The 26,729-nt window shown below is 34.9% G+C and overlaps 1 protein-coding gene across 2 annotated transcripts; it reads left to right on the forward strand.

Annotated features, from left to right (window-relative positions):
• Positions 1–15,556: 15,556 nt before the first annotated feature.
• Positions 15,557–26,402, forward strand: LOC104222481 (uncharacterized). 2 transcript variants are annotated; one of them, XM_009773708.2, is made up of 15 exons: positions 15,557–15,873; positions 18,567–18,646; positions 19,054–19,171; positions 19,289–19,467; positions 20,976–21,058; positions 21,138–21,322; positions 21,903–21,964; positions 22,130–22,238; positions 22,348–22,464; positions 22,825–22,944; positions 23,102–23,222; positions 23,308–23,464; positions 24,745–24,817; positions 25,544–25,671; positions 26,180–26,402. In XM_009773708.2, exons 1-15 carry the CDS (start codon positions 15,639–15,641, stop codon positions 26,300–26,302), a joined length of 1,890 nt encoding a protein of 629 aa, XP_009772010.1. In that variant the 5' UTR covers positions 15,557–15,638; the 3' UTR covers positions 26,303–26,402. The 2 variants fall into 2 exon arrangements, with proteins under 2 accessions (XP_009772010.1, XP_070018561.1); XM_070162460.1 differs by lacking the exon at positions 15,557–15,873 and adding an exon at positions 16,425–16,447.
• Positions 26,403–26,729: the final 327 nt, after the last annotated feature.

Raw genomic sequence — 26,729 nt, forward strand, 5'->3', positions numbered from 1 at the left:
GTTGATACAAAGAAAAAGGGGAATTAACTATTCAATTCTTACCTACTACTATTGTAGGATAATTGGCAATAAAAAAATTTATATACCTAAATTCAAGAATTAGTGATCTATAAAGAAACCTAGAACTTTATGTTTGCCTGTGAGAGTAAGCAGCAAGGCTGTTTTGTGGGTGCCTCTATTCAGTGACGGATGCAGCATACAACTACCGGGTTCAATTGAACCCACTACTTTCAATGCGGAACATAAATTTACGTGTAAAAAATCATTAAAATTGCAATAAATAGTAGATATAAACCCATAATTTTAAATGCTGAACCCATAGAACTAAAATACTAGATCCGCTTCTGCCTCTATTTCGTATAAGGCTTTAAGTTTTTGCTCAAACAGAACGAGCGTTTTGTTTTGTTTAAGGCTTTAAGCTTTTTGCCTTGCAACATCGAGAGAATTACACATAAGTACAATTCATATACATATATTGCAATTAGTTAGCCCAATTACAATTTTACAAATTTATAGCCCAAAAATAAAGGGCTAAGGTCCAAAAAACGCTTTTTACATCACCAACTATTGCTATTATTCCTTCTTCATAAATTCCTACGCTTCGCATAGATTCCAATTGAAACAAACATCTTCAATGATGGCATTTATTTTCTGAAAACACGTAAGGCTTTTATATTTGAATTTGCTTTCTTAATATAAAATTGTATAGAAGTGAAAGCACTAGAAACATCTATAATTCTAGAGGAAACTTAAATTGTTTAGATGATAAAATGAGAATAGTGATATATTTTAGAACCATTAATATTATTGAAGAATCTTTGTCAAATCTTATATTTGTTTCTTCCCCAAGTTTCAAATGGTAGAAATAAAAAAAAAATATTGCTGCAAATTTGTAATTTGTCAAAAAAACAAATAAATTGATTTTATACATAGATTTTTCGAGAAAAAGTAAGAATAAATACAAACATTTCAATTTTAGTTTTAATTGTACATGTACATTATATATATATATATAATAATGTATAACTTTATATATGAACTTTATATATGAAATATATAATAATGTATATAAAAAAATAAGAAGAAGAGGAGAAGAAAGTACCAAACTTTTATGGAGGCCAATTATACACTATATATATATATACAAAAAAAATATTGTACAATGAAAAAAATTATATTTATATAACATTATACACAAATATACATACTTATACATATTTACACACAATTATACATAATTATACAATATTGTATAAGTGTGTATAAATACCAATTATACAAAATTTAAACTAGAAAACACCTTATGTACATCCCCACACCTCTATTTTAACACTAAAAATTTACCTCACCAATTAATAATACCATTATTAATCAACACCCATCCAAATTGAAGCACGAAGTTACAATGTTAATCGAATTAAAAAAATTCAAAACATTCGAGTCGAGTTTTTATAGAGCCCAGCAGTAGAATCAAAAAATTTCCGTCTAAAATTCTTCACCCAATTGAGTTTAATGCGCAGGGACATCCATGGCCCATATCATGGAGCTTTGAAATTCAACGAAGATGGCTTTTTCAGATCTAAAACTATAATTCAAATTCAAAGGATACAATTTGTATGGTGTGACAAAGAAAAAAATGAAATAAGTAAGAAAATATTTCTGTGAAAAGATAGGAACAGAGAGTAATGGAAGACGACGAAAAGGAAAGAAGTTCTGGCAGAGAAGATGATGGAAAGAGTGAGGAGGCAACGAAGAAGACGAGGGAAAAGAAGGAAAGTCTTTTTATCAATTATAAGGGTTTAAATCTATAATAGAAGTATAATTTTTTTTGCACTCAGGCAAGATTGAAAAAATTACCTTGAGCGTTTCTTGAAATTTTTATAGATTTGAGGAATGTTACATTTTTCTCCTCTCTTTTTTTTTGCTTTCTATATTCCGAAAATGAATTAGCTTTTGCTTTAGATACTGTTGGTACTGCTACGTAATATTTTTTTTATTGCTTTGTTTTAGTGCTGAGGTGTAAATAATATTTTCACGTGTTCTTCATCAATAATGGTTTTCATTTTTAACTCAATTTTTAATTTCCATTTAAGTCAATTCGAAATATTATTTAATTTTTAAAAACTCCAGGATCGAGTTTTGGAAAAAATGTATGCCAAAATAAAAAATGTATTATTGATATAATCTAAAGAAAACAATTAACGCAAGAAAAGATAATAGTGTATCTCTCATTCGTCACTAATAAGTTGTAGAATAAGAGTGAAGATGCTCATTAATAGTTTATCTCCATTTGTGTATAGTTTAACTATTTATCTCTTGAGATCTTATAAGAATATTTAGGAGGAGTCGTACTGCTTAGTCGTAAACTAATAGTTTTACTTAGTCATATATACTTTGTAAAAGGATGAGATGTTCACCGATGGCCAGTCTAAGAGGACCATCCAGACATTAGAGGCTATTCGGAGGAAATCCGTTGATTTTCGAGGTTGTTGGGACAAACATCTACCCTTAGTTACGTTCGCCTATAGCAAGAGTTCTCAGACGAGTATAAGCATGCGAATTTATCCAGTTGAGACATTCTTGATTGATTCACACACATCTAAACATACGCATGAATAATAAAGTAAGTGATGAGCTCACGGTACAAAAACATGCATAAATTTTTTAAAAAGAGTGTCTTCATTTCTTTTAGTCTTCTCATACAATTTTTTTTTTTTTTTTTTTGAAGAAACCTAACGAGAATTCTCAAAAGGAAAAGAAAACTTAATAAAGGATAACATATTATTAATGCTAACCTTTTTATTGTTTGAATTTATCTCCATGTAGTCATAATTATTGTAGTATAGATTAACAAGCTAAAGTCAAGTGGTATCGAAATAATCAAAAGTTAACATAATATTATATTGGGAAGGAAACAATAGATATTTTTTGGATTATAATAAACAAAAATATGTCTAGTTATTCTTTTTAAAGCAGGGTATACCTTACTATTTTGTGCTATTTAAACTACTGTAAATAAAATAGATTAAGGGTGTGTTTGGTATAATGGAAAACGTTTTCCGTGAAAAATATTTTTCAAGAAAATATTTTCTTGGAAAATAAGTAGTAATCTTATTCATTTTTCGGTGTTTAGTACGCAAATTAAGGAAAATGACTTCTAAAAAATATTCATAAATAATTTATATACAATAAACATGAAGCCATAAACTTTCAAACCAACAACTTTCCGAACCCACACATTTCATAAATTTCAAAACTGCTAAATTCGAAATCGCGAACTTTCGAACCCGTAAACTTTATAATTTCTAAACCCGTAAACTTCCAAACACATAAACCTCTGAACTCATAACTTTGGAACTTGTAAAATTTGAACCTGTTAACCGAAAGATGAAAAAACTAAAACTGAAAATTTATAAAAAAAATATTTTTTTCCCGGGGGAGGAGGGGTGGGGGTTGGGGGGCTTGATGCACTAAGACGAAAAAAAAAGAAATTTGAAATTAAAAAAAAAAGTAAAAAAAAATTTTTTTTTTGGGGGGGGGGGGGAGGGGAGGTAGCAGGTTGGGTGGTGACGGAAAAAAATATTAAAATTTGAACAAAAAAAAACTTTTTGGAGAGAGGGGTGGGGTGGGTGGATGTGGGGGTGTGGGGTGGGTTGGTGAGGATGGGGAGTAGGATAGGTAAGATTGAGAAGGAGTTTTGGAAAATGTTTTCCCTTATTTTGATAAGGAAAACATTTTCCTCCAATTGGAGAAAAATAAATTCATAAAGAAAATATTTTCCAAAATATTTAAGCCAACCAAACATGAAAAAATTGGAAAATATTTTCCTTCATACCAAACACACCCTACAAAAGATAATCTTTCACTTAAATTACTGCAGATGAGTTATTCTGTAGAAACAAGGATATTATTAGTGGAAGACGCTCATAAATCGACTACGTTCACCACCTCAAAATTCCAGAAGGCCGGAAAGCTCGTACTAATTCTACATCCTAATGTCACGTATCACGATATTATTTAAAAGAATAAAAATAATAGCGTTAATAAAAAAAGAAAAAGCTCTTCAACCTAACATCGCGGAGCATGATTAAGAAAATAAATGATAATTAATTAATATGAAATAAAAATTCTTGGTAAATAAAAATTAAAGGATACCTTAAAATTCTAAATAAGATATGTGAAGCAGTATATATGTTTAAAAAATGTCAGAACGGGCCTTCAATTACTCTTGCATACATTTCATTACACACTAAATGCATGTCACCAAGTAGGTATACCTCAATTCATTAATAAAAAATTTAAGATATACTTTGGCACGATCTCGAGCTAGATTGCAAGACCTTTAGGCTGATGATAATTTTGCACGTGAGTATAGACAATTTTAAAGATGCTTATAAAACCATCAAAATTTTTGAGAAAATTGTCGTGATGCCTACCACATGCATTTACAATGTCATATTTTCAGAATAAAAATCATGTTAAAAAGGTGTTAAAAGAAATGGAAGATGCTAATTTGAAGCCAAATTCTTGCAATCTCTGTTTGCTGACACACTATTGCACGAGTGGAGATCATTTATATGAGATTTATCAAAAAATAATTATGGGAAGATACGGAAATGGTTGATGCAGAGTTTGTGTATTTGAAGCTTTGAATAAATACGTATTCTTGGAACAATCTAAAAGACTAAAAAGAAGCATCGTCTCTGCAGGTAGTCGGCTTATGCGTTATTTGAGAAAATTAACAAGGGCTAATCAATCAAGTTGGTATCCTAAAAGTTAAATTTTAATAAGAGGCCTTAAACTCTTAATACTGTAAAATTTTCTTGTTGTTTAAGGTACAATGTGTTGAGTTTTTGTTTAAGATGAAATAATCTTAAAATTAGAGTGAATGGGAAATGGGATTTGGATTCGGATTTGGTCAAATGATCGATCGATTGATTAATTTTTTGGACCAAATTTATTTGTTAATAGTGAATATTAACGTGATATAATCCGTGTTTGTAACGGATGTTTTCCAATCCGTGTATTGTGTTGCAACACTAAGCAACAATGCAGCCTAGTGCACCTCCCACAATGGTGCAAGTGTTCCTCCCACCAAGCAAGTGTATATACCACCATGTAAGTGCTTTCTCCATGATCTAGTGCTTGTTGCACCATGGAAGGGGCGGATTTCTCTCAAATAACTGCTATAAATAGAGCATAAGTTGGAGAGAAAGAAGAACACATCGAAAAAAACACTTGAAACACTCTGTATACACTTAATATACACTCTGTATACACTGGATATACACTCTGCATATACTGGATATACACTCTGTATACACTGCGTATACACTGGAAAAACGAATTGCAATTTGATATTCTCTTCAGTAAGAATTCAACATTGGCTATACTTTGCATTCCTTCCTCTCAGAATTTCCATTCGACTTCTGAGTTGTCCTCCTTATTCTGCATTGTTTTTAACTACAAACAAAGCATCCATAAGTGTGATTTGTTGCCGAACTTTGTGTTCGTTGAAACACTGGGGTTTGAAGTACCGCTACACCAGTGTGTAATTCGTTCTATCCTGGGAGGAAATAATCTATAACCTTGGGTACTAGGAGGGGATTAAATTCCTTAAGGAAACACTGTGAATTCAGTGGGCTCGAATTAATTTCTGTTTTTTATTTATATTTACGTTTATAAGCTAACGTTCTAATTTCCAGAATCATTATTTACAAGTACAGAGGAACAACAATCTTAAGGGATTTAATAATTTAATAATTTAATAATTTAATTTCTGTATTTGTGTTACTTTTATTATTCTGGAAACTATAACCTTGTTTCCAACCTTTGTGGTTTTTTGTGTACTCCCGTTTGGAGAGTTAAGCCTTCGTTGCGGTTTGTTGGAGATTAAAATCTACGTGATTTTTACTCCAGTTTTAAAACCTTCGTGGCATTTTGTTGGAGATTAAAATCTACGTGATTTTTCACTCCAGTTTTAAACGTTTATTAAACGTTTGATTGTGTCATTTTTACAGTAAAAATGGCGAATGACGGAAATCAAGCTGTTCCGATGATGACTGCCAACGCATCGACAAGTCGAACTCCGGCGTTGGCACCGGTAGAGAAACCCGGAAAATTTTCCGGGATGGATTTCAAGCGCTGGCAGCAAAAGATGTTCTTCTACTTGACTACGTTATGTCTACAGAAGTTCATCAAGGAAGATGTTCCTGATCTTCCAGATGAAACTCCAGAGAATGATAGCTTTCTCGTGATTGAGGCATGGAAGCATTCTGACTTCTTGTGCAGGAATTATATTCTTAGCGGGCTGGAGGATAATCTGTATAATGTATACAGTGGCGTGGAGACGTCAAAAGAATTGTGGAATGCACTTGAAAAGAAGTACAAAACTGAAGATGCCGGGATGAAGAAATTCGTCGCCGCAAAATTTTTGGACTACAAAATGGTAGATAGCAAGTCTGTTATTACCCAAGTCCAGGAATTGCAAGTGATTATTCATGATCTACTTGCTGAAGGTATGTTTCAAATAAATACTGATATTGAAAGTAAATTTTTTAGTAATTTTACTAACGGAATTTTCATTGAAGGTCTTGTCATCAATGAAGCATTCCAAGTAGCAGCAATAATTGAGAAGTTGCCTCCATTGTGGAAGGACTTCAAAAATTATTTGAAACACAAACGAAAGGAGATGTCCCTTGAAGATCTCATTGTTCGATTGAGAATCGAAGAGGACAACAAAGCTGCTGAGAGAAGAGGCCGTGGAAATTCAACAATAATGGGAGCAAATATTGTTGAAGATAACAAAAAGAGAAAGAAGGCTTCTGGTCCGAAATACAACCCAAGCAAGAAGCGGTTCAGTGGAAACTGCTACAACTGTGGGAAAACCGGACACAAATCTACGGAGTGTCGTGCTCGGAAGAAAGACAAGCAAAGGGGTCAAGCAAACATGGTAGAAAAGCATGATGATGTTGATGACTTGTGCGCCATGCTTTCTGAATGCAACCTGGTAGGAAACCCAAAGGAGTGGTGGATTGATTCTGGAGCCACTCGCCATGTTTGTGCTGTGAGGGAAGCATTTTCTACATATGCTTCTGCTGGACCCGAAGAGACGCTCTCTATGGGAAATGCTGCTACAGCAAAAATTGAAGGATACGGTAAGATATTTCTCAAGATGACTTCTGGCAAGGTCATGACTTTGAACAACGTCCTTCATGTTCCCGAGATTAGGAAGAACTTAGTCTCTACTGGACTTCTTGTAAAGCACGGTTTCAAGTGCGTTTTTGTATCTGACAAGGTAGTGATTAGTAAGAATGAAATGTTTGTAGGAAAAGGTTACCTTACTGAGGGCCTTTTCAAGCTGAATGTAATAGTTGTTGAAACTAATAATAAAACTTCAGCTTCTTCTTACTTACTTGAGTCAAATGATTTATGGCATGTACGTTTAGGTCATGTCAATTATAAAACCTTGCGAAAAATGATAAACTTGGAAGTATTGCCTAAGTTTGAATGCGAAAAATCAAAATGTCAAATATGTGTGGAATCTAAGTATGTTAAACATCCTTATAAGTCGGTTGAAAGGAATTCAAATCCTTTAGACTTAATTCACACAGATATTTGTGACATGAAGTCAATACCATCTCGCGGTGGAAAGAAGTATTTCATAACTTTTATTGACGATAGTACTCGATATTGCTATGTTTACTTACTTAATAGTAAAGATGAAGCAATAGACGCATTCAAGCAATACAAAAATGAAGTTGAAACGCAACTTAACAAGAAAATCAAAATGATAAGAAGTGATAGGGGTGGTGAATATGAATCTCCTTTTGAACAAATATGTTTAGAATATGGAATTATTCATCAAACAACAGCCCCTTACACTCCCCAATCCAATGGGATTGCGGAAAGAAAGAATCGTTCATTAAAGGAGATGATGAACGCATTGTTGATAAGTTCTGGTTTGCCACAGAACTTGTGGGGGGAAGCCATTCTTACGGCCAGCCGAATACTAAATCGAGTACCCCATAGTAAAACACAATCCATTCCATATGAAAAATGGAAAAGAAGGAAGCCCAACTTGAATTATTTTAAAGTGTGGGGGTGTTTGGCAAAGGTGCAAGTTCCTAAACCCAAAAGGGTAAAAATAGGACCGAAAACAGTTGATTGTGTTTTCATAGGATATGCAACTAATAGTAAAGCATATCGATTTCTGGTTCATAAATCAGAAAATCCCGACATTCATAATAATACGGTTATAGAATCAGATAATGCTGAGTTCTTTGAAAATATATATCCGTATAAAAAGGAATGCGAGTCGATTGGTGAAGTATCTAAACGACCTCGGGAAGAAACAAAAGAAAGTACATTTAATCAGGGGATCCAAGACGTAGTAAACGTCAAAGAACGTCTACTTCGTTTGGACCAGATTTTGTGACTTTCTTATTGGAAAATGAGCCTCGAACATTTAAAGAAGCTATGTCTTCTTCGGAATCATTGTTCTGGAAAGAGGCAGTCAATAGTGAAATAGAATCCATATTGAACAACCATACATGGGAATTGGTTGATCTTCCTCCTGGAAATAAACCTTTGGGTTCTAAATGGATTTTTAAGAGAAAAATGAAAGATGATGGCACTATTGATAAATTCAAGGCAAGACTTGTTGTCAAAGGGTATAGACAACGAGAAGGTCTTGACTACTTTGATACATACTCCCCAGTTACAAGGATTACGTCCATACGGATGTTAGTAGCATTAGCTGCAGTGTATGGTCTTGAAATTCATCAAATGGATGTTAAAACGGCCTTCTTAAATGGAGAGTTGGAGGAAGAAATTTACATGGAACAACCTGAAGGGTTTGTGGTTCCAGGTAAAGAAAATAAGGTATGTAGACTTGTTAAGTCCCTTTACGGACTAAAACAAGCACCCAAACAATGGCATGCGAAATTTGACCAAACAATGTTGTCAAATGGTTTTAAGATAAATGAATGTGATAAATGTGTGTACATTAAAAATGTTCCAAATCACATAGTCATTGTTTGCCTATATGTGGATGATATGCTGATAATGAGTAATAACATTGCCAACATAAATGCTACTAAGCGTATGCTAACTAGCAAGTTTGATATGAAGGACTTGGGAATTGCAGATTTAATTCTGGGGATTAAGATCCAAAAGACTCCTCAAGGCCTGGCATTGTCACAATCTCATTATATTAAGACAGTACTTGAAAAATTCAAGCACTTGGGCTTTAAAGTTGCAAAGACTCCAATTGACGTGAATCTTGCACTAGCAAAGAACAAAGGCCAAAGCATATCACAATTGGATTATGCTCGTGTGTTGGGATGCTTAATGTACATCATGAATTGTACACGACCAGATATAGCTTGTGCTATAAGTAAACTAAGTCGATACACGAGCAATCCAGGCCAATCTCACTGGATGGCAATGAAACGAGTTTTGGGATACTTAGAACATACCCAAAACTTTGATTTGCACTACAGTAAATATCCTGCGGTGATTGAAGGATATTGTGATGCAAATTGGATCACCGGTTCAACTGATTCGAAGTCCACAAGTGGATATGTATTCACTATTGGTGGAGGAGCGGTATCTTGGAAGTCGTCCAAACAAACATGTATTGCCCGCTCTACAATGGAGGCTGAGTTCATAGCCTTAGATAAAGCCGGTGAAGAAGCTGAATGGCTCCGGAATTTCTTGGAAGATATTCCATTTTGGCCCAAACCGTTGGCACCAATATGCATACACTGTGATAGCCAAGCGGCAATTGGAAGGGCTGGGAGCGTTATGTATAACGGTAAATCTCGTCATATACGACGAAGACATAAAACCGTTAGGCAACTTCTCTCTAGAGGAATTATCACGATTGACTATGTAAAGTCAAGTGATAATGTGTCAGATCCACTTACAAAAGGCCTAACTAGAGAGGTAGTTGAGAAATCATCGAGGGGAATGGGACTATGGCCAAGAACAAGTCATTGTGGCGGTAACTCTACCTAGAAGACTGGAGATCCCAAGATCTAGGTTCAAGGAGATCAAACAAAGTCATTAATGACGGTTCAACATTGTCAACAAAATTTGTTTTAGTCCATTCTCGTGATGAGACAATGTTCAGTACCAAGGATAAAGCATTAAGGCTTTTTAATGATTTCTAAATTTGATACAGGGTATATCAAATAGTGTATCTATGAGATGACACGTTTAGGAATCACCTATGTATGTGTGAAGTGTTAGCCGCTTCAAGGAGAATTTTGCAAGGCCAATTCTCTACGCACTTATGAAACCAGGCAGTGTTCATGGCTGAAACGAACACAACAATGAGAACCAAAGACGGTTAAGGGATTGATTGTGTGACTTATGGTTGTCTAGGTATACACTAAAGTTCGACGGTTCAAAGATATCAAATCTACCGATTGACCGAGTATATCCGACATAAGTTCACTACGGAAAGTTCAAAGGGAAACCTACTTATCCAGATGCAATTAATTCTTGTTTGCAAATCACACAAGTTTTTCATGCATACTTCCATGATATAGCCATTCCCCATTCATGTGGGGGATTGTTGAGTTTTTGTTTAAGATGAAATAGTCTTAAAATTAGAGTGAATGGGAAATGGGATTTGGATTCGGATTTGGTCAAATGATCGATCGATTGATTAATTTTTTGGACCAAATTTATTTGTTAATAGTGAATATTAACGTGATATAATCCGTGTTTGTAACGGATGTTTTCCAATCCGTGTATTGTGTTGCAACACTAAGCAACAATGCAGCCTAGTGCACCTCCCACAATGGTGCAAGTGTTCCTCCCACCAAGCAAGTGTATATACCACCATGTAAGTGCTTTCTCCATGATCTAGTGCTTGTTGCACCATGGAAGGGGCGGATTTCTCTCAAATAACTGCTATAAATAGAGCATAAGTTGGAGAGAAAGTAGAACACATCGAAAAAAACACTTGAAACACTCTGTATACACTTAATATACACTCTGTATACACTGGATATACACTCTGCATATACTGGATATACGCTCTGTATACACTGCGTATACACTGGAAAAACGAATTGCAATTTGATATTCTCTTCAGTAAGAATTCAACATTGGCTATACTTTGCATTCCTTCCTCTCAGAATTTCCATTCGACTTCTGAGTTCTCCTCCCTTGTTCTGCATTGTTTTAAACTACAAACAAAGCAACCGTAAGTGTGATTTGCTGCCGAACTTTGTGTTCGCTGAAACACTGGGGTTTGAAGTACCGCTACACCAGTGTGTAATTCGTTCTATCCTGGGAGGAAATAATCCATAACCTTGGATACTAGGAGGTGATTAAATTCTTTAAGGAAACACTGTGAATACAGTGGGCTCGAATTAATTTCTGTTTCATTTATATTTACGCTTATAAGCTAACGTTCTAATTTCCATAATCATTATTTACAAATACAGGTTAACTAACATATTGTACGCAGTCTTACCCTGCATTTCTGCAAGAGGTTGTTTTCCCGGCTTGAACTTGTGACCTTCTAATCACATAACAACAACTTTACCAGTTACATCAACAATAATCGAGAGAGTAGGCTTCCACGCTCCTACCTCTTTTGTAGTGCGTACTTGATGAAGTCTCCATAAAAAACGAGGGGAAATCATATAGCAATATTTGGTTTGAGTGTGAGACGGGTGATTAGTTTTGTTCGTTGCCGGCACTAGAGTTTCATTCGCTGCATTTCTGCTCGCTGTTTTGACTTTTGTCAAGCGAAGAATCAATTACTGGTATCATAGATTAATTTCTTTATTATGATCTGATATCATTTGATACCGCTTGATAAAAAACTAGGCTATGATACCACTTGATAATAATTGTAAACATTTAAATTTTTATTGTACCCGAGTTTTGCACCATTTTAATGTTTAGATATTTATTTTAGTTATATATATTTAATATTGTGAATTTTTCATTTTAAATTATCCTACTTGAGAGGGTTCGTTGTATTTTTGTACCCCTAACTTATGCCCTATTTTGCAAATTAATAAAATCACACTTTTAAAATTTTTCCAAGAGGATGAAATAGGAAATACAAATAAAAAAAGAAATAGCATAAAATTTAAAAAATTTAACAAAATATATTGGTCACTTTTTAACCACATTATACATGCATCAAAGTTCTCCTTCAAATTTCTCATTAATGAAACGAGTTATGTTCTTAGAGTTCGTTTGGCTAAGCTGCCAAAATCTACTTATTTTGAAAAGTATTTTTGTTTAAAAGTGCTTTCCAAAAAAAGTACTTTTAAAGATAAGCAGTTTGTGTTTGGTCAAGCCGTTTGAGAAGTATTTTTTGCGATATTTGATAAGCAAGTTATGTTTGGCCAATCTTTTCAAAAAGCACTTTTGAGTATCAAATTACGATAAAGGAGATTTACTTTACAATTAGCATAATTCTAAAAGAGAAATTTTAAATATTTATCTCATAAGAACTTAATATTTTATTTTTATTTTTATGGAATTAAAGTACAAAACAACTATTAATTTTTGAGAAAACAACAAACTAGGTAGTGTTGCATTATGTCAACTATTTATATGCATGCACACCAAAAAGAAAATATAATAAAACTATAAACTGGAGATCATATAATATTAGTATACTGAAGAAGAAAAAAAAGTAAAGGTGTTAATCCGACTGCGCTGGCCCACTAACAACCCGGTTCGACCCGGTTCAAGCCGTGTCAGCCCGGTCCGGTAAGGGGTGAGACGGATTGGCTAGGGTAGGGGATTGTGGCGGACGGGGATGGGCCTTTTTTGGCTGCCGGCACGCTGAAACCCGGCTAGCCCGGTAACCCGTTCAAGGGTTTTAACCATGTTCCAACCTGGTTTAAGTTGTAAATTTTTATTTTTTAAAAATTATGACCATTGCTAACGGTCAAAATAAAAAATGACTATTGGGCAACGATTATTTTTGCACTTTTAGCCATTTCAGCCTATCCCTTACTAAAATAGCCCATCCATTCCTAATAATTGATAAATTATATTTTTAGCCTTTTAAAAACTATAAATTGTCCCCCATCTTCTTTATTTTTCTCACAACTTGCTCTCTTTTTAAAGTTTAAAATTTTAATTTTATGCCTTAAAATACGTATTTTATTATTTAAAAGTTTGCAAACACTAGAATATCGATTATATTGAATAAGGGAACATAATACACACAAAAAAAAAAAAAACGGTCCAGTTCAGATCAGATAAGCCTGAACCCAGACGAGTCCAATAAAACTCGGAATATCCCAGCCCACTATCAGCCCGGAACCCCAGCCCACTAACTAGCCTGCTCCACTAACCGGACGGCTGTTTCTTCCCATGCCCAGCCCGTCCGGTAAACATCCTTAAAAAAAAAAAGAAATCTTACATAATGAAAAAGTGCTCGAATCTGGTGATTAGTCTTGTTATTTTAAAGAGTAATAGGACACGAAGAAAAGAAGAAACGACAGAAGAGAAAAAGATCTATTTATACTTTTATTTATACTTTTATAGTAGAGATTATTCCAAATAGGAATAAGAGAATAAGAATAAAAAGACAGTAAAAATAAAAATAAAAAGGGTTAAATTAATAAGGAATAATTTCGGAAATATAATTTAATGTTGAGGATATTTTTGTCATGAAAAAATAATTTGCTGCTTCTGCTTCTTAAAAAAGCTAAAATTTGAATTTTTTAAAAAAGCAGAAAAGTCGCTTCTACTATTGCTTAAAAGCAATTTTCTGAAAAAAGTACTTTTGTCCTCCCATAAGTTTGGCCAAACAGGTTCTTAATCACATTTATCTATATTTACTTCTCTTGAGTTTAATAATCACAAAGAGTTGTCTTTAAAAAAGTTTTAATTCAACTTTATTTGCTATATCTTTTGCTAAGAAAATTCATTATGAATTCTTTATTTTTTAAATTCGTAGGCTCGTGATATTTTAAAATTTGTCTCGAATTATAGATTTTTTTCCCTTCACCTGTTATCCGCTAAATATACTAGTGAGAGCGAAGCTTAAAAAAAGGGACAAAGATCAACTTTAGTGCATGCTCGAAACTATTTAAATCTGGTAGCGGTAAAAATGTATAAAATTTATATTTTTTTTAATATATAACATACAAAAATATGTATATACACACAAAAAAAATATATACTATATGTTTGGCTGTTATTTTCAGAGCACATATACAATGTCATTTTTTCCTATAATACTCTCCTTTTGTCCTTCCCTAAATGCGATTCCATCCATAGATTTCCATTCTACATTTGTTTTTTTTTTCATGATCTTAAATAAATTCAATTTCGGAACCTCAATAACTTCATTCTAATTATGTCGCTTCTAAAACAAGAAAAGATTGAGGCATTTGCATCTATACCCGTTTTTTGTATCACGTTTTAACTTGTGTTCGCTTTGCAAAAAAATTGCAAGTGTACCCGCTTTTTTCGCATAACTTCAGCATACAGGGGTGAAGTAGCAAAGACAATCACACAAAACTTCAGCATTCTAGTAGCTGGGCCTGAAGTTCAGCTCTAGAGCTGAAATTTTTGTTTTTATAACTGGCGAAGTTTTTGTTTTGTAACTGGCGAGCTGAAGTTTTTATTTTGTAACTGACGAACTTCAGCTCTAGAGCTGAAGCACCACAATTAGCAGTGATTTTTTAAGAAAAATAGTGTACATCTTCTCAGCTCAAACACGAAAACTCCAAAATTTTATAGCTCATCCTATTGATAACTTAAACTTTTTTCTAAGACTAATTTGCTGTAAATTTGGAGCAGAAGTACAACTGCCGAATTGTTCAATTAAAAAAAATTGACCTTATAACTAAAGCAGCGTCGCTTCTGGAGATAAATACCAGTTTATTTTGTAACTTGAAGAAGAAAACGAAAAAGGAGAAAGGGGGCTGAAATTATTTAATAAGTGAGTACAAATTAAAAATTTAAAAATAAATAGGTATAAGTTAAATGAGGGCGATCAAATAGGGCGTCCCGTGCAATTTTTACGAAAAAATTAGAAAAAATATGTCACTATGAACTATATCAAGACAACCACATAAACACAATACAAAACGATTAACAAAAAAGGGACATAACTAAATTGTGGCAAAAGGATTGGGATTAATCAAATTTAGCTTCATTTGTTTTTTAAAGATTAAAACGTCCTGGATGTACCTCTAAATATTAAGATTAGAACATCTAAATATTAAAATATGTATTAATATCCGAATGCCAGATAATTAAGACTGTGTTTATCTTTATTTAAACATTAATAAATAAATAATTCAAATAAAATACTAATTTCAGGATATTTTTTTAAAAATACTTTATTAATAGAATATTTAATTAATTAGTATTTTATTAATAGAATACAATTTTGTATTCTCAAACTAGAATACATAAAATACAAAATGATTAACCAAAAAAGGACACAACTAAATTATAGAAAAAAGATTGAGATTAATCAGATTTAGATACACTCATCATCATCATCATCTTCTTCTTCCTGTCATCATCCTTTAAAAAAAAAACCCAGTAATTTTTCCAGATCTTGACACTCTGGCAGTATTATCTTGAGTACAACAAAATTAACAAAAAAAAAGGAAAAAAAGGGGACAAAAATGGATTATTACAAAGAAAATAGGGAGAAAAAGTTAGAATCAAGAAAATCCATGACCGATACCCCAACAACACCACTACTTGACAACTCTTATCAAAACCACAACCGCCACTTCTATTTTAACCGCTTTAATTCATTTCCCAATTCCGCCGTTGAAATGACCACAACTATTCCTCCTAAGCATCTTCGTTCAGTGTTCCTTGGTGTTGATGTTGGTACTGGTAGTGCTCGTGCAGGTTAGGTTCTGTTTTTTTTTTAAAAATAATTGGTGAAGTATTTAATTGTTTTTTGTTTTTTTGGGTTTTTTGAGATTGGCTATGGTGATAAAATAATGGGGTTTTTGTGTAGACCTTGACTAGTTGGCTTATTGCCTTGAACTCATAGCTTATCTTATTTACTGGGTTTGCAATATATGGTCTAAGCAAAAGTTACTGGGCCCGTGACTAATGATCTAGCTCGCCTCTTGAAGCATGCAAGTTTAGTGCTTGTTGATATGAGTGAATTGTGATTGGTTATTTTGGGTTTTGAGGTTGGTTATGGTGAAAAAATCATGGCTTTTTTGTGTTGACAGTAAGTTTTGCTTATATTCATCAATTTGTGTGCATTTCGTAATGGAAAACAACAACAATGGCTTAGTCGTAACCAAGTTGTGTCAGGTACATGAATCCTCATTGGCTATGAGGATTCATTTTATGAATTGGTTACTGGCCTACTGCAATCCTCCTCCTTTATATTGGCTTGGGACCGGCAATGTGAGCAAGTTCATACAGGAGGAGGCATTTGTTAATGAAAAAAAAGCACCCAAATTTGGTAATGCACTTGTTGGTGTCACTTAATTTTGTTTTTTGGGGTTTCGAGAATGATTATGGTGAAAAAAATCATATTTTTTTTGTTGACCTCGGGTTAATGGCTAATTTTTGGTTTTATTTTTCATTATTGTGGGATGAAGTTGTTTATGATTGGTTGTGGTGAAATATTCATTGAGTTTGTGAACAAGTGCTTAATATTTATTCATTTGTAATTTTGTATGCAAGTTGATGTTTTGATGTTAGTGATGGCAATGGCGGAGCCAGGAATTCTAGCAAGGGGATTAAAAAAAAATACAATAATGTCATACATGTTATTTGAACCTATAACCTAAAGTAATCTTGAATCCCCTTTACCTTTAACACTACACTAGAAGTTTCTCTTACATTAAGGAGTTTCAAAAGCTTAGAAATAAATAAAAGAAATTGTTTATATTCTATTTGCATAGTATAACTATTCAGTGAAAGGGATTCAATTGAACCTCCTTCCCAATAGGTAATTCCGCCCCTGGGTGATGAGTATGCGGCTGGATGGTATAAGCAATTCTGATTGGTATTATAGGTTTTAGGATGGGTTATGAATCTTTTTTGTGTTCATCGTAACTTAGCTTTGAGTTCAGCAGTTTGTGTTGCAGCTACTGGAATCTGGAATGATATGCGAGGCAAGTGGATTATGTTTCTGTACGTTGGATGAGAACAGTGATTCTATTTCCAGTCTTATCTGGGTCTCACACTTGTTTAATGGAAAGATGATTGGTTTGGGCATTTGTACTGTTCTTGTAGGATTGTTTCATCCAAAATATACCGGGACTTGAATTCTAGTCTTTCGCACTGTGTCGTTAGTGCATATAGAGTTGGTGTCGATTTGGCGGGGATCATGCAATCTGTATGCATGAGCTAGCGTTTTGGGGGGAGAGAAATAGGAGAGCTTTTGAGGGGATTGAGTCTCCTTTTTCACATTCTAAGAATAGTCTTTTATCTTTGATCGCTTTTTGGTGCACTCATATAGCCCCTACTTGTATATAAGATTGGGCGTCATTTGTAGAGAATCATGTTCCGATGTAAATTCTTTACTTTTTGGTATATTCTTGTATACGGGAGTTTTCTCCCTTTTGATTAATACAATTTACCTTACCAAAAAAAAGTTGGAGAGAATTTGCAGAAAAAAAATTCTTTGCTAGGAAAAGTTCTACGGCCTACTTTATCGAATTGGTCATTCATGACTAGTTGACATTGCATTGACCAGACACTTTATTTGGTGATAGGGTACTAGTGAATAATGATTGATGAAGAAGTTGGCAGACGTGTCACAGGTCATGCCACGCTGAAAAACTTTAATAAAGTGTATGCATATCTAGAACTTCAGTTAGCGAATTTAGTATTTCAGGAGTTTGAGCTTCAATCTTGCAGTAACCTGATGCTGCTTGATATTATTATCTCTATATACAAATGTATTTCTTAATCTACAATAATTATAAAAAAAATAATCTTAAGCTTTGATCTTGTTCATGAGCTATTCCAGTTCTTTTCTTCAACAAAGAGTGGGAGGTGGTGTCATCCTTACAAGTACAATCTACTTGTAGACCTTTAGTTGCAGTCAGCCTAAATCTTGAATGGAAAATAAATGTTCATCAGAAGCAAAAAGTGCAGAAACCCTTTGAAAAATGTTAACCAATGAAGAAAAATATGAAGAGAAAGCTCTTCTTATGAAAGAGACCCTGTGTTGTTAAGTTATATTCTTCTAATCCATATTCTTTTATGCTTTTTGTCAACTCTTCTTTGTCACTTCCAGTAAATTAAAGATGCAAGCATTTGTAACTTATTAGAGGCTTTATTTGCCAAAACACGACTGGTCCTATGTGCATGAATGTTGAATTGCTATGTTACATATTTTCTCCCGAACATTCTCTTCATAGTTGCCTCTCTAGTAAGGACCTTAATTTATTTCCTACTCAGGACACAGTTAACAAGTTGAGGGCAGCCTGCTAAAGTACAAGCCTTTTCATATTTGGGCAACAAAATTGTGTTGGCTTTTAGGTCTATGTATAATGTCAAGCTTGTGTTGCTATAGTCAATACTGATTGGTTATATGTAACTAATGTTAAGATTACAATTTAATGCAGGTCTCTTTAATGAGGAGGGGAAGCTTCTAGGTTCTGCCAGTAGCCCAATACAGATATGGAAAGACGGTGACTGTGTTGAGGTCTGTCAAGTAAAGATAACTATCTTAAGAATAGACATTCCTTGTTCTTGCTTTTCTTCTTTGTCTATACGGTTGATTTCCCTCATTCTTTTTGGTCAATCTTTGGTGGTTGTGTCCTATGTTGCGCGGACTCTCCAAAATGTAGCCGCACCCGTGTCGGATCCTTCAAAAATGCACTACTTTTGGAGGATCCGACACGTATCCGGCCACATTTTTAGAGAGTCCGAGCAACATAGGTTGTGTCACATTACAATATATTACTTGATACTTGATTGTAATATGTTTTTAGAAGATATAAATGAGAAAACTGTTCTATGTTTTGCTTTTGCAATTAAAGAATTAGTGCTTGTTCTTCCTTTTCAGTTTTTTCTGTTTCTGATTTCATTTATGTGGTTCTTCAAATCCAGCAATCCTCGACTGATATTTGGCTAGCAATCTGCACTGCGGTAAAAACAGCATGTTCCCTCGGAAATGTTTCCAAGGAAGAAGTTAAGGGACTGGGGTTTGCTGCTACTTGTTCTCTTGGTATGCAGTCACTAACTGCTGATTTTCATCTTAGTGAATCTGTCTAGTGTGTTGATTGAGGTATATGAGCAGAATTATGGTAGTAAGTAACATGGATGGATTGGTTCCTCTGTGCAGTTGCTGTTGATTCTGAGGGTGAACCTGTCACGGTTTCCTGGAGTGGTGATACTAGAAGGAACATCATAGTGTGGATGGACCATAGGGCTGTAAAACAAGCTGAGAGGATCAATGCCTCTAACTCACCTGTATTGCAGTACTGTGGTGGAGGCGTTTCCCCCGAGATGGAGCCACCAAAGGTACATATACTTGTAGGAGGCCTGCTGTTTTATGTCTAGCATATTTTTCATGAATGAAATTCTTGACTCTGTAAAGTAACATGTATGGATATAGCTCCAATCAAAAGGAGTATAGTGAGTAATTCTCGTCCTCTAAGAGTTGTCAGAAAATGAAAAACTTAACGTCAAACTAAGAGATGCAACACGGATGATAAGTGAAACAAAAGGGCACCATGGTTCCATAGATATTTGGCTTTATAAACTTAAATAAATAGCTCCACTAGTTGTGCTATAAGAGTTACATATGCAGATTGATGTGATCTCACCATACTAGATCCATTTTGGAACTCATCCTATTTGACTGTTCATTATGCACTGAATTTCTTCAAATTAACAGATGTGGACACTACTAATTAGAGAAGTCTTATTTTTCCATACTTCTAAGTTTTCTCTTGACACATTCTATGAAATGTTGCCAGATCCCACTTGTAGGATTATACTGGGCCGTTGTTGTTGTACATTCTATGAAATGTTCCATGCTCCTTGTATGGTTAGGAAATTTATGCTTTTTTGAGGCCAACACTTTATCAAACAACAATGTATCCAGATTCATATAAAATCCAAGAGACTGGTCAGCATTCCCTGATTGAACTTGGGCAGGAAAAAACTAGTCTATGTTATGCTGCACCTAACTGTCTGATAATTAATAATCTGTTTTCCATATGGTCTGGAGCAAAAGCCATCGTAGCATTTTGCTTTTCATTTTTTTGCTCTTCTCCTGGGAGCACCAAGGAGAAGAAATGGTTGGAGGAACTTAACAGATACTGAATTAGAACTTTTTGCTGATAATTTAATGCCAGAAAATACCAATATCAGCTGAAGCCTATGAAACATGTCCAAATAGAGTACAGTACATCGAAAGAGTAGTTAAATGCTTACATTATTGATGATCAGGTGAGTTGTAGACGTTTTCACTTCGGATGACCCCTCTTATCTTGGTAATTGTGTAGCATTAGGAGACTAAGGTAGTGCTAGTTCAGTATGAAGCTCTTAAGCCCTGAGCCACATACACCTTTGCTGAACGTACCCAAGAAAAAAGGTGCAGGAGTATGAGAGTAAGAAGCAATAGAATAAAGTTCCGATCCTTGTCAAAGAGACTGATTTAAGAGCTGTAGGTTGTCAAAAATTTGCTATATAGTGTTGTGCTCTGGATATGTGCTTGCTTTTCTGTGGTCTTGAATGATACTTTTGGAATCCTGTGGAATGACTGATGTTATTGGGGATGAGGACATGCATACCTTCGTTACCTTGTAGTGAATGAATATCAGATAACAGCTGTACCTTCCTTCTGAATCATATACTGGCGAATGAGTGTGCGTTGTTTATACAGCTTGCTCTTGACATCTTTACGCTTCTTGCTTTCTACTGTATGAAGTAAAAAAGGGAAAGTTGAAGTTTCTAATTACTTTCTTGATCATCATATCTGATATGCTTTATTACTACTAGTTGATACAAAATTGTTTTTACAGCTCTTGTGGGTGAAGGAAAATCTCCAAGAATCCTGGTCAATGGCATTTAGGTGGATGGATCTAAGTGATTGGTTAACATACAAGTAAGAAATAGCTCATGAACCATAGCTTTTGAGTTTTAAACAGGAAAAGGTGATTCCATCTATTCTGTTAACTTATTAGAGCAACAGGAGATGACACAAGGAGTCTATGCACCACCGTCTGCAAATGGACATATCTAGGTCACGCGCACATGCAGCAGATAAATGAGAGAGATTCCCGTGATATGGAAGCTTGTGGATGGGATGATGAATTCTGGGAGGAGATTGGTTTAGGTGATCTTGTTGATGGACATCATGCTAAGATAGGTATATTTGAAGCTTCACCTAAATTACTGAAATGTATGACTTGGAAAAAATTCATGGAACTAACTTTGTTGCAAACTTGTTAATCCCTATTTATCATCTTATCTGAAGTCATGCTACAATGTGCGACTTTTGAAAGTCATTGAGAATTGAGCATTGAGTTGCTGGAACAGATACAGTTCACCTCTCATAAGATTAGGGATTAGTTGAGGATTAATAAACTGATTGGTTGGTCTTCTCTCGCAAAAAAGGAAAGGAAAGGAAAAATCACAAATTTCTGCATCAGTTCATGTTAGGTTGCCATTAGCATTTTACTGATGCACCCTCCTGGCAATCAGTGGTCGTTTCTGCTTAGCATCCTTTTCCTTCATTTATTAATTCTTTCTTTTCTTTTTTTCTTGTTCTCTTTTTCTGTTGTTTTTTTATTTTTGGTTTTTTGCTCTTTCTAGTTTATATATGGATTGTTTAGGCTAATTGTCTCAAAGGGTCAATATTTATTTATGTTGCTCATATGGTGGAAGATCATTTGATCTTAAGAACTGCTTAGTTATTCTTATCATGATTTTCTACTAAAAATGTGCAGGCCGAAGTGTAGCATTCCCTGGTCATGCATTGGGTTCGGGTTTAACACTGGATGCTGCAAAGGTGAAGAATTCATAAGAATCACATTGCATCTTGAGTTCTTGATTATTAGCAAAAGTGAAAAAAAGGACACAATCATATTTAATTATGTGGACTTTGATGGTTATGAGTGCCTTACTTTCCTCATGCTTTTGAGTTAATTTTACTAAGGTGCTGCTTATGTTTCAGGAATTGGGCTTGATGGCGGGGACACCTGTAGGTACTGCACTGATAGATGCTCATGCTGGTGGTGTCGGTGTAATGGAAAGTGTGCCTGCATCAGATTCTGAATCTATAGGTTGTTATTATTGAGTAATCTTCTGCACTATGTTGAATGATTAAAATATCTTCACATATATTGTTGACTAGATTTACTTATCGATGGAGTGTTACTGTAATTTTGAAAGTTGATGAGGATGCTATAAGTAGGCGTATGGTGCTCGTATGTGGTACTTCCACATGTCACATGGCTGTATCCAGGACAAAGTTATTCATACCTGGAGTTTGGGGACCTTTCTGGTCAGGTACACCTCCACTTTGCAATGTACCTCTTGTTTCTTCAAACTATTTTTGTACAAATGGTGGAAATGATACTATCAAAATTTACTGCTACCTTCTTCCAACTAAAGACGGAGATAATTATCAAGATTTAGGGGTCATGTGCATATGCATAGTCGAAATGTTTTTACTAATGCTGACAAGCTGTATAAGAATTACTTATGATTATCTTTCTCAAAAAAAAGAATTACTTATGATTACATATTAGGTTCTGCATTTAGTTGAAGCATTAATCTAGGAGGGTTCCCATATTTTTATCTGATATGCTACTGCTTTTGTTACAAAGCAAATGATGTTTTGTCATTTTGGTTTTGCAATATTTTCAGCAATGGTGCCTGAGTACTGGCTCACTGAAGGAGGACAGAGTGCCACTGGTGCATTGCTAGACTATATTATTGAAAATCACGTTGCATCCCCACATCTTGCAAATCGTGCTGCATCTCGAAGTAAGATGACCTTGATGTGTCATTTACGAAAATATGTGTGGCGCTCCTTGTCAAATTCTCTTCTTAGTTATGCTTCAACTCACATGCAATTTGCTTTTTGCTATTTCCTCTGTTGCAATCGCCTCCTGCTTACCAGTTAAAGTCTGTTCTCTGCTAGGAATCTCAATATTTGACTTGTTGAATGAGATATTGGAATCAATGAAGCAAGATGAGGGATCACAATTTATATCTGCATTGACTAAGGATTTGCATATCCTCCCAGATTTTCATGGTAACAGGTATAGTGATGAAGAATTGTTAATAAGTTTTTCACCTCGATTCCCTAATTATCTGCTCTAAAATACACGCAAAATTTCTATTCAGGTCCCCAATTGCAGACCCGAAGTCAAAAGGGATGATTTCTGGTTTAACACTTGACACTAGTGAAAAGCAGCTGGCACTTCTCTACCTTGCGACAGTACAGGGCATTGCATATGGAACCCGCCATATAGTAGAGCACTGCAATGCTAATGGACACAACGTAAGGACTCATATCCTGATACTACTATGTATCTTTTACTGTGGAATTGCTATTGCTCTCTTTTTTAGAAACTTTTACATTTTGTACTCTGATAGCTTATGTAGTTTCTGATATAAAAAAGCAGTTGCCACCACTAAATTTCCAGATTCATGCCTTGTGATAATTTTAATGTATAAAAGAAACAGCTATGAAGGAAGTCTCTTAAAAATTTTATCTTTTTTTTTTTTTTTGGTTGTAAACAGGAAATTTTATTAAATACTAAGTAATATTACATAGATCACCCCCAGCCATCCCATTGGGATCGAAAATGGGAGATGTTACAAAAGAACTAGAGCTATTCACTGCATTAATATCACCCATACTAGCTAGCTTAATACAAGATTCTTCCGATATAGATCTAAGGTAGGATTTCCCAACAGCGTCATCTTTCATTGCTGCCTCCACCATTGGCGTAGGTGCATGAAGGATGATTGTTTTATTCATATTCCTAAGCTTGGTACCGTCTTTTGCCAAGAGGTGCGCCACAGAATTTGCTTCTCGGAAGTTATGTCTGAGCAGCGGGATCCCCAACTGGGCCATTGACCACCTGCATGAAGAGATAATGTGGTTATAAATTTGATGATCAGTACTGAGAAGATTTGTTACCTCTGTTGAGTCCGTTTCGATTTCAAGAGGATGGAGCTTAAACTGTACAGCAACTCTTAGACCTGTTTCCAGCGCAAGGAGCTCTGCTTGAGTATTGCTAATGACCTCTTAAAAATGTTATCACATGGTTATAAGTCTGTAATGATGTCAATACCTAGCCAATTATAACTATCTTGGTCTAATATCACTGCCTTCATTTGGAAGCTTAAACAATTTGCTCGGGTGGGATATGAGATTTCTTCCTGACTTTTTTGGTTCTGTTTGCATTCCCCCCCCCTCCCCCAAACTTTTTTTTTTTTTGTGTGTATGTCAGCTGCTTAGGTCATGAATATGACATTTTGGCGGCAAGCATATGCATCTTTGACAAGACTTGGACTGTTAATAGTTGGTATTCAAAGGAAAGATTTTGTGGTAACAGTGGTCGGAGGTTAGGATGTGGCGGAGAAAGAACCTAATAATGGATTATTTGTCTTTCAGAATTTCTTATTGATCACTTTGATCTTCTATGTAGTTGCTTTTCTTATGCTGGGAGCTTTCAGCATAAAGTATACATGCCTTCCATTTTGATACCTGAACCAATATTTACTGCCTTGCTTGAAGTGATCTTCTTCCTTATATTGTTTCTTCATGTCCAGATTGACACCCTACTTGCCTGTGGTGGACTTGCAAAGAATCGACTATTTGTTCAAGAACATGCGGATATTATTGGTCTCTCTCTCTCTCTCTCTCTCATACTCAGTCTCTTATGCTGCTTATCAATGAGTTATGTAATATACATGAAGTGGATGAATATGTGAACATGTTTGTGGATGCATATATTCTGTGCATGCCATTCCCAATCAGTTAGTCAGTTTAGTTGTAGCAAATTTAAATCGAACACTGAAAGTTACAGTACCCGGTGGTCTTGGAGCTGCTAACTGGCAATTAGGTTTAGAAGAGCATCTTGCATATCTGTGCTTTTCGGTATCTGTTCTAGTTCTTAGAAGTGGATCACGGTCCAGCTATACTTGTAAAATGCACTGTCCTTCCACCCTTGTTGACGCCAGAAAAAATATAAAAAGCTTGCTTAATATCCTCGTACCTCATTGTTGACGCCAGCACAAAATTCGAAGCTAGCATCATATCCTCGCTTGTGGACCTCCTCTAGAACAATAAGAAATGAAATAGAAGGAAATAACCTGAAACACCAAGTTAAGAAGTGCTAGATTTCTATGGATGGTAGTGAATCCTAAACTTTCCCTTGAGCTTCCCAATTGCTGAAAAGGGTGTGTTATAGCTTTCAATTTGTTATCTTTCAGTATCTGCATGTTGTGTTATAGCTTTCAATTTGTTTTCTTTCAGTATCTGCATGAAGCCTTAACCTGGGTACTGAATAATCCATCTGTGTGTTTTGGATATGTTAATCAATTCCAACCTGTATTATATCTTGTGCAGGTTACCCTATCATTCTTCCACGCGAAAATGAATCTGTGCTATTGGGCGCTTCTATTCTTGGTGCTGTTGCTTCAAAGAAATATCCTACTGTTCGTGAGGCCATGAAAGCAATGAATGCTGCTGGTCAGGTGTGTGCGACTGTCAGTACATTATTTACGTGCTTAATTTGAAAAGAAAGAGCATTTGACTAATGTCACAGGAAGAGGAACCTTTAATCATAGCTTTTTCTTTTTTATTTTTAGAACTATTTTTTAAGTTTTTTTTTTTTTTTTAAGAACTATTTTTTTATTGTTAGTTTCTTCTGTTTAGATCTTGTTGGGATAGATTAAATGTTCCACAAAGTCCTTTACTGCACCATCATGTTACTTGCTTAGAGGCTGTCTTGTTTGCTTCATCCGGATAATCTAATGGAAGATCTCCTCCTCTTCCCCCTCCACCGCCACCCTCCTTGGTGCCATACACCTTTGCGAAACCAGATTATAGCAGTTTTATCTTCCGGTATATTACTGGACTTTGTGCTTACCAATTCGAAAGAAATTTGGAAAAAAAGTCTTACCCCTTCCTGGTATTCTCCATCTTCCTTTAAGTTTTCAAGGTGCCTTGTTGTTCTTATGGGTTTCATGCGGTTGATGGCAGGTTGTGTATCCATCTAAAGACCCAAAAGTGAAGAAGTACCACGATGCCAAATACAGCATCTTCCGCGAGCTTTATGAGCAGCAACAGAAGCATCGTTCACTTATGACCGAGGCTTTGTCATGAGATTCTTTCTCTTGTATTTCTTTGACCTTTATTTGATGTATAAAAGGCATTTGAAGATGTATCACTAATTCAGCAATTATCAAGTGTACAGTTTTTTTTTTTGCCCTCTTCATGTCATATGATTTTATTTTTCTTTGGGGATCTTTCAGTTTTAGTGCCAATCTGATAGCATAGGTCCAATAGCCCATTGCTTCTTGTTTGCATTCATCTCGAGCTTGTTTAGCAGATCAGCATAAGTCCCTTCAATCAATTTGCATGAATTGAATACATCTCCTGATCTATAGTGCATAAACTCTAGTGACAATTTTAAGCAATAAAACTTTATAGCTAAAAGAATAATGCATGTCATGTGTTTATATTTGGTGTATGCATCAAGTATACATATGATTTTTCCTATTGTATAATCATGGTCACACTTTGTTTTAAT

The sequence above is a fragment of the Nicotiana sylvestris genome, chromosome 11, assembly GCF_000393655.2.
Source record: "Nicotiana sylvestris chromosome 11, ASM39365v2, whole genome shotgun sequence".
In the NCBI taxonomy this organism is placed as follows: Eukaryota; Viridiplantae; Streptophyta; class Magnoliopsida; order Solanales; family Solanaceae; genus Nicotiana; species Nicotiana sylvestris.

Excerpts from the sequence above, each read along its gene's own strand:
- LOC104222481 (XM_009773708.2), top strand. The coding sequence starts at position 15,639 with ATGGATTATTACAAAGAAAATAGGGAGAAAAAGTTAGAATCAAGAAAA. Across the intron at positions 19,172-19,288 it reads TGCTGCTACTTGTTCTCTTG|TTGCTGTTGATTCTGAGGGT; the intron begins GTATGCAGTCAC and ends TCCTCTGTGCAG. Across the intron at positions 21,965-22,129 it reads TAACACTGGATGCTGCAAAG|GAATTGGGCTTGATGGCGGG; the intron begins GTGAAGAATTCA and ends CTTATGTTTCAG.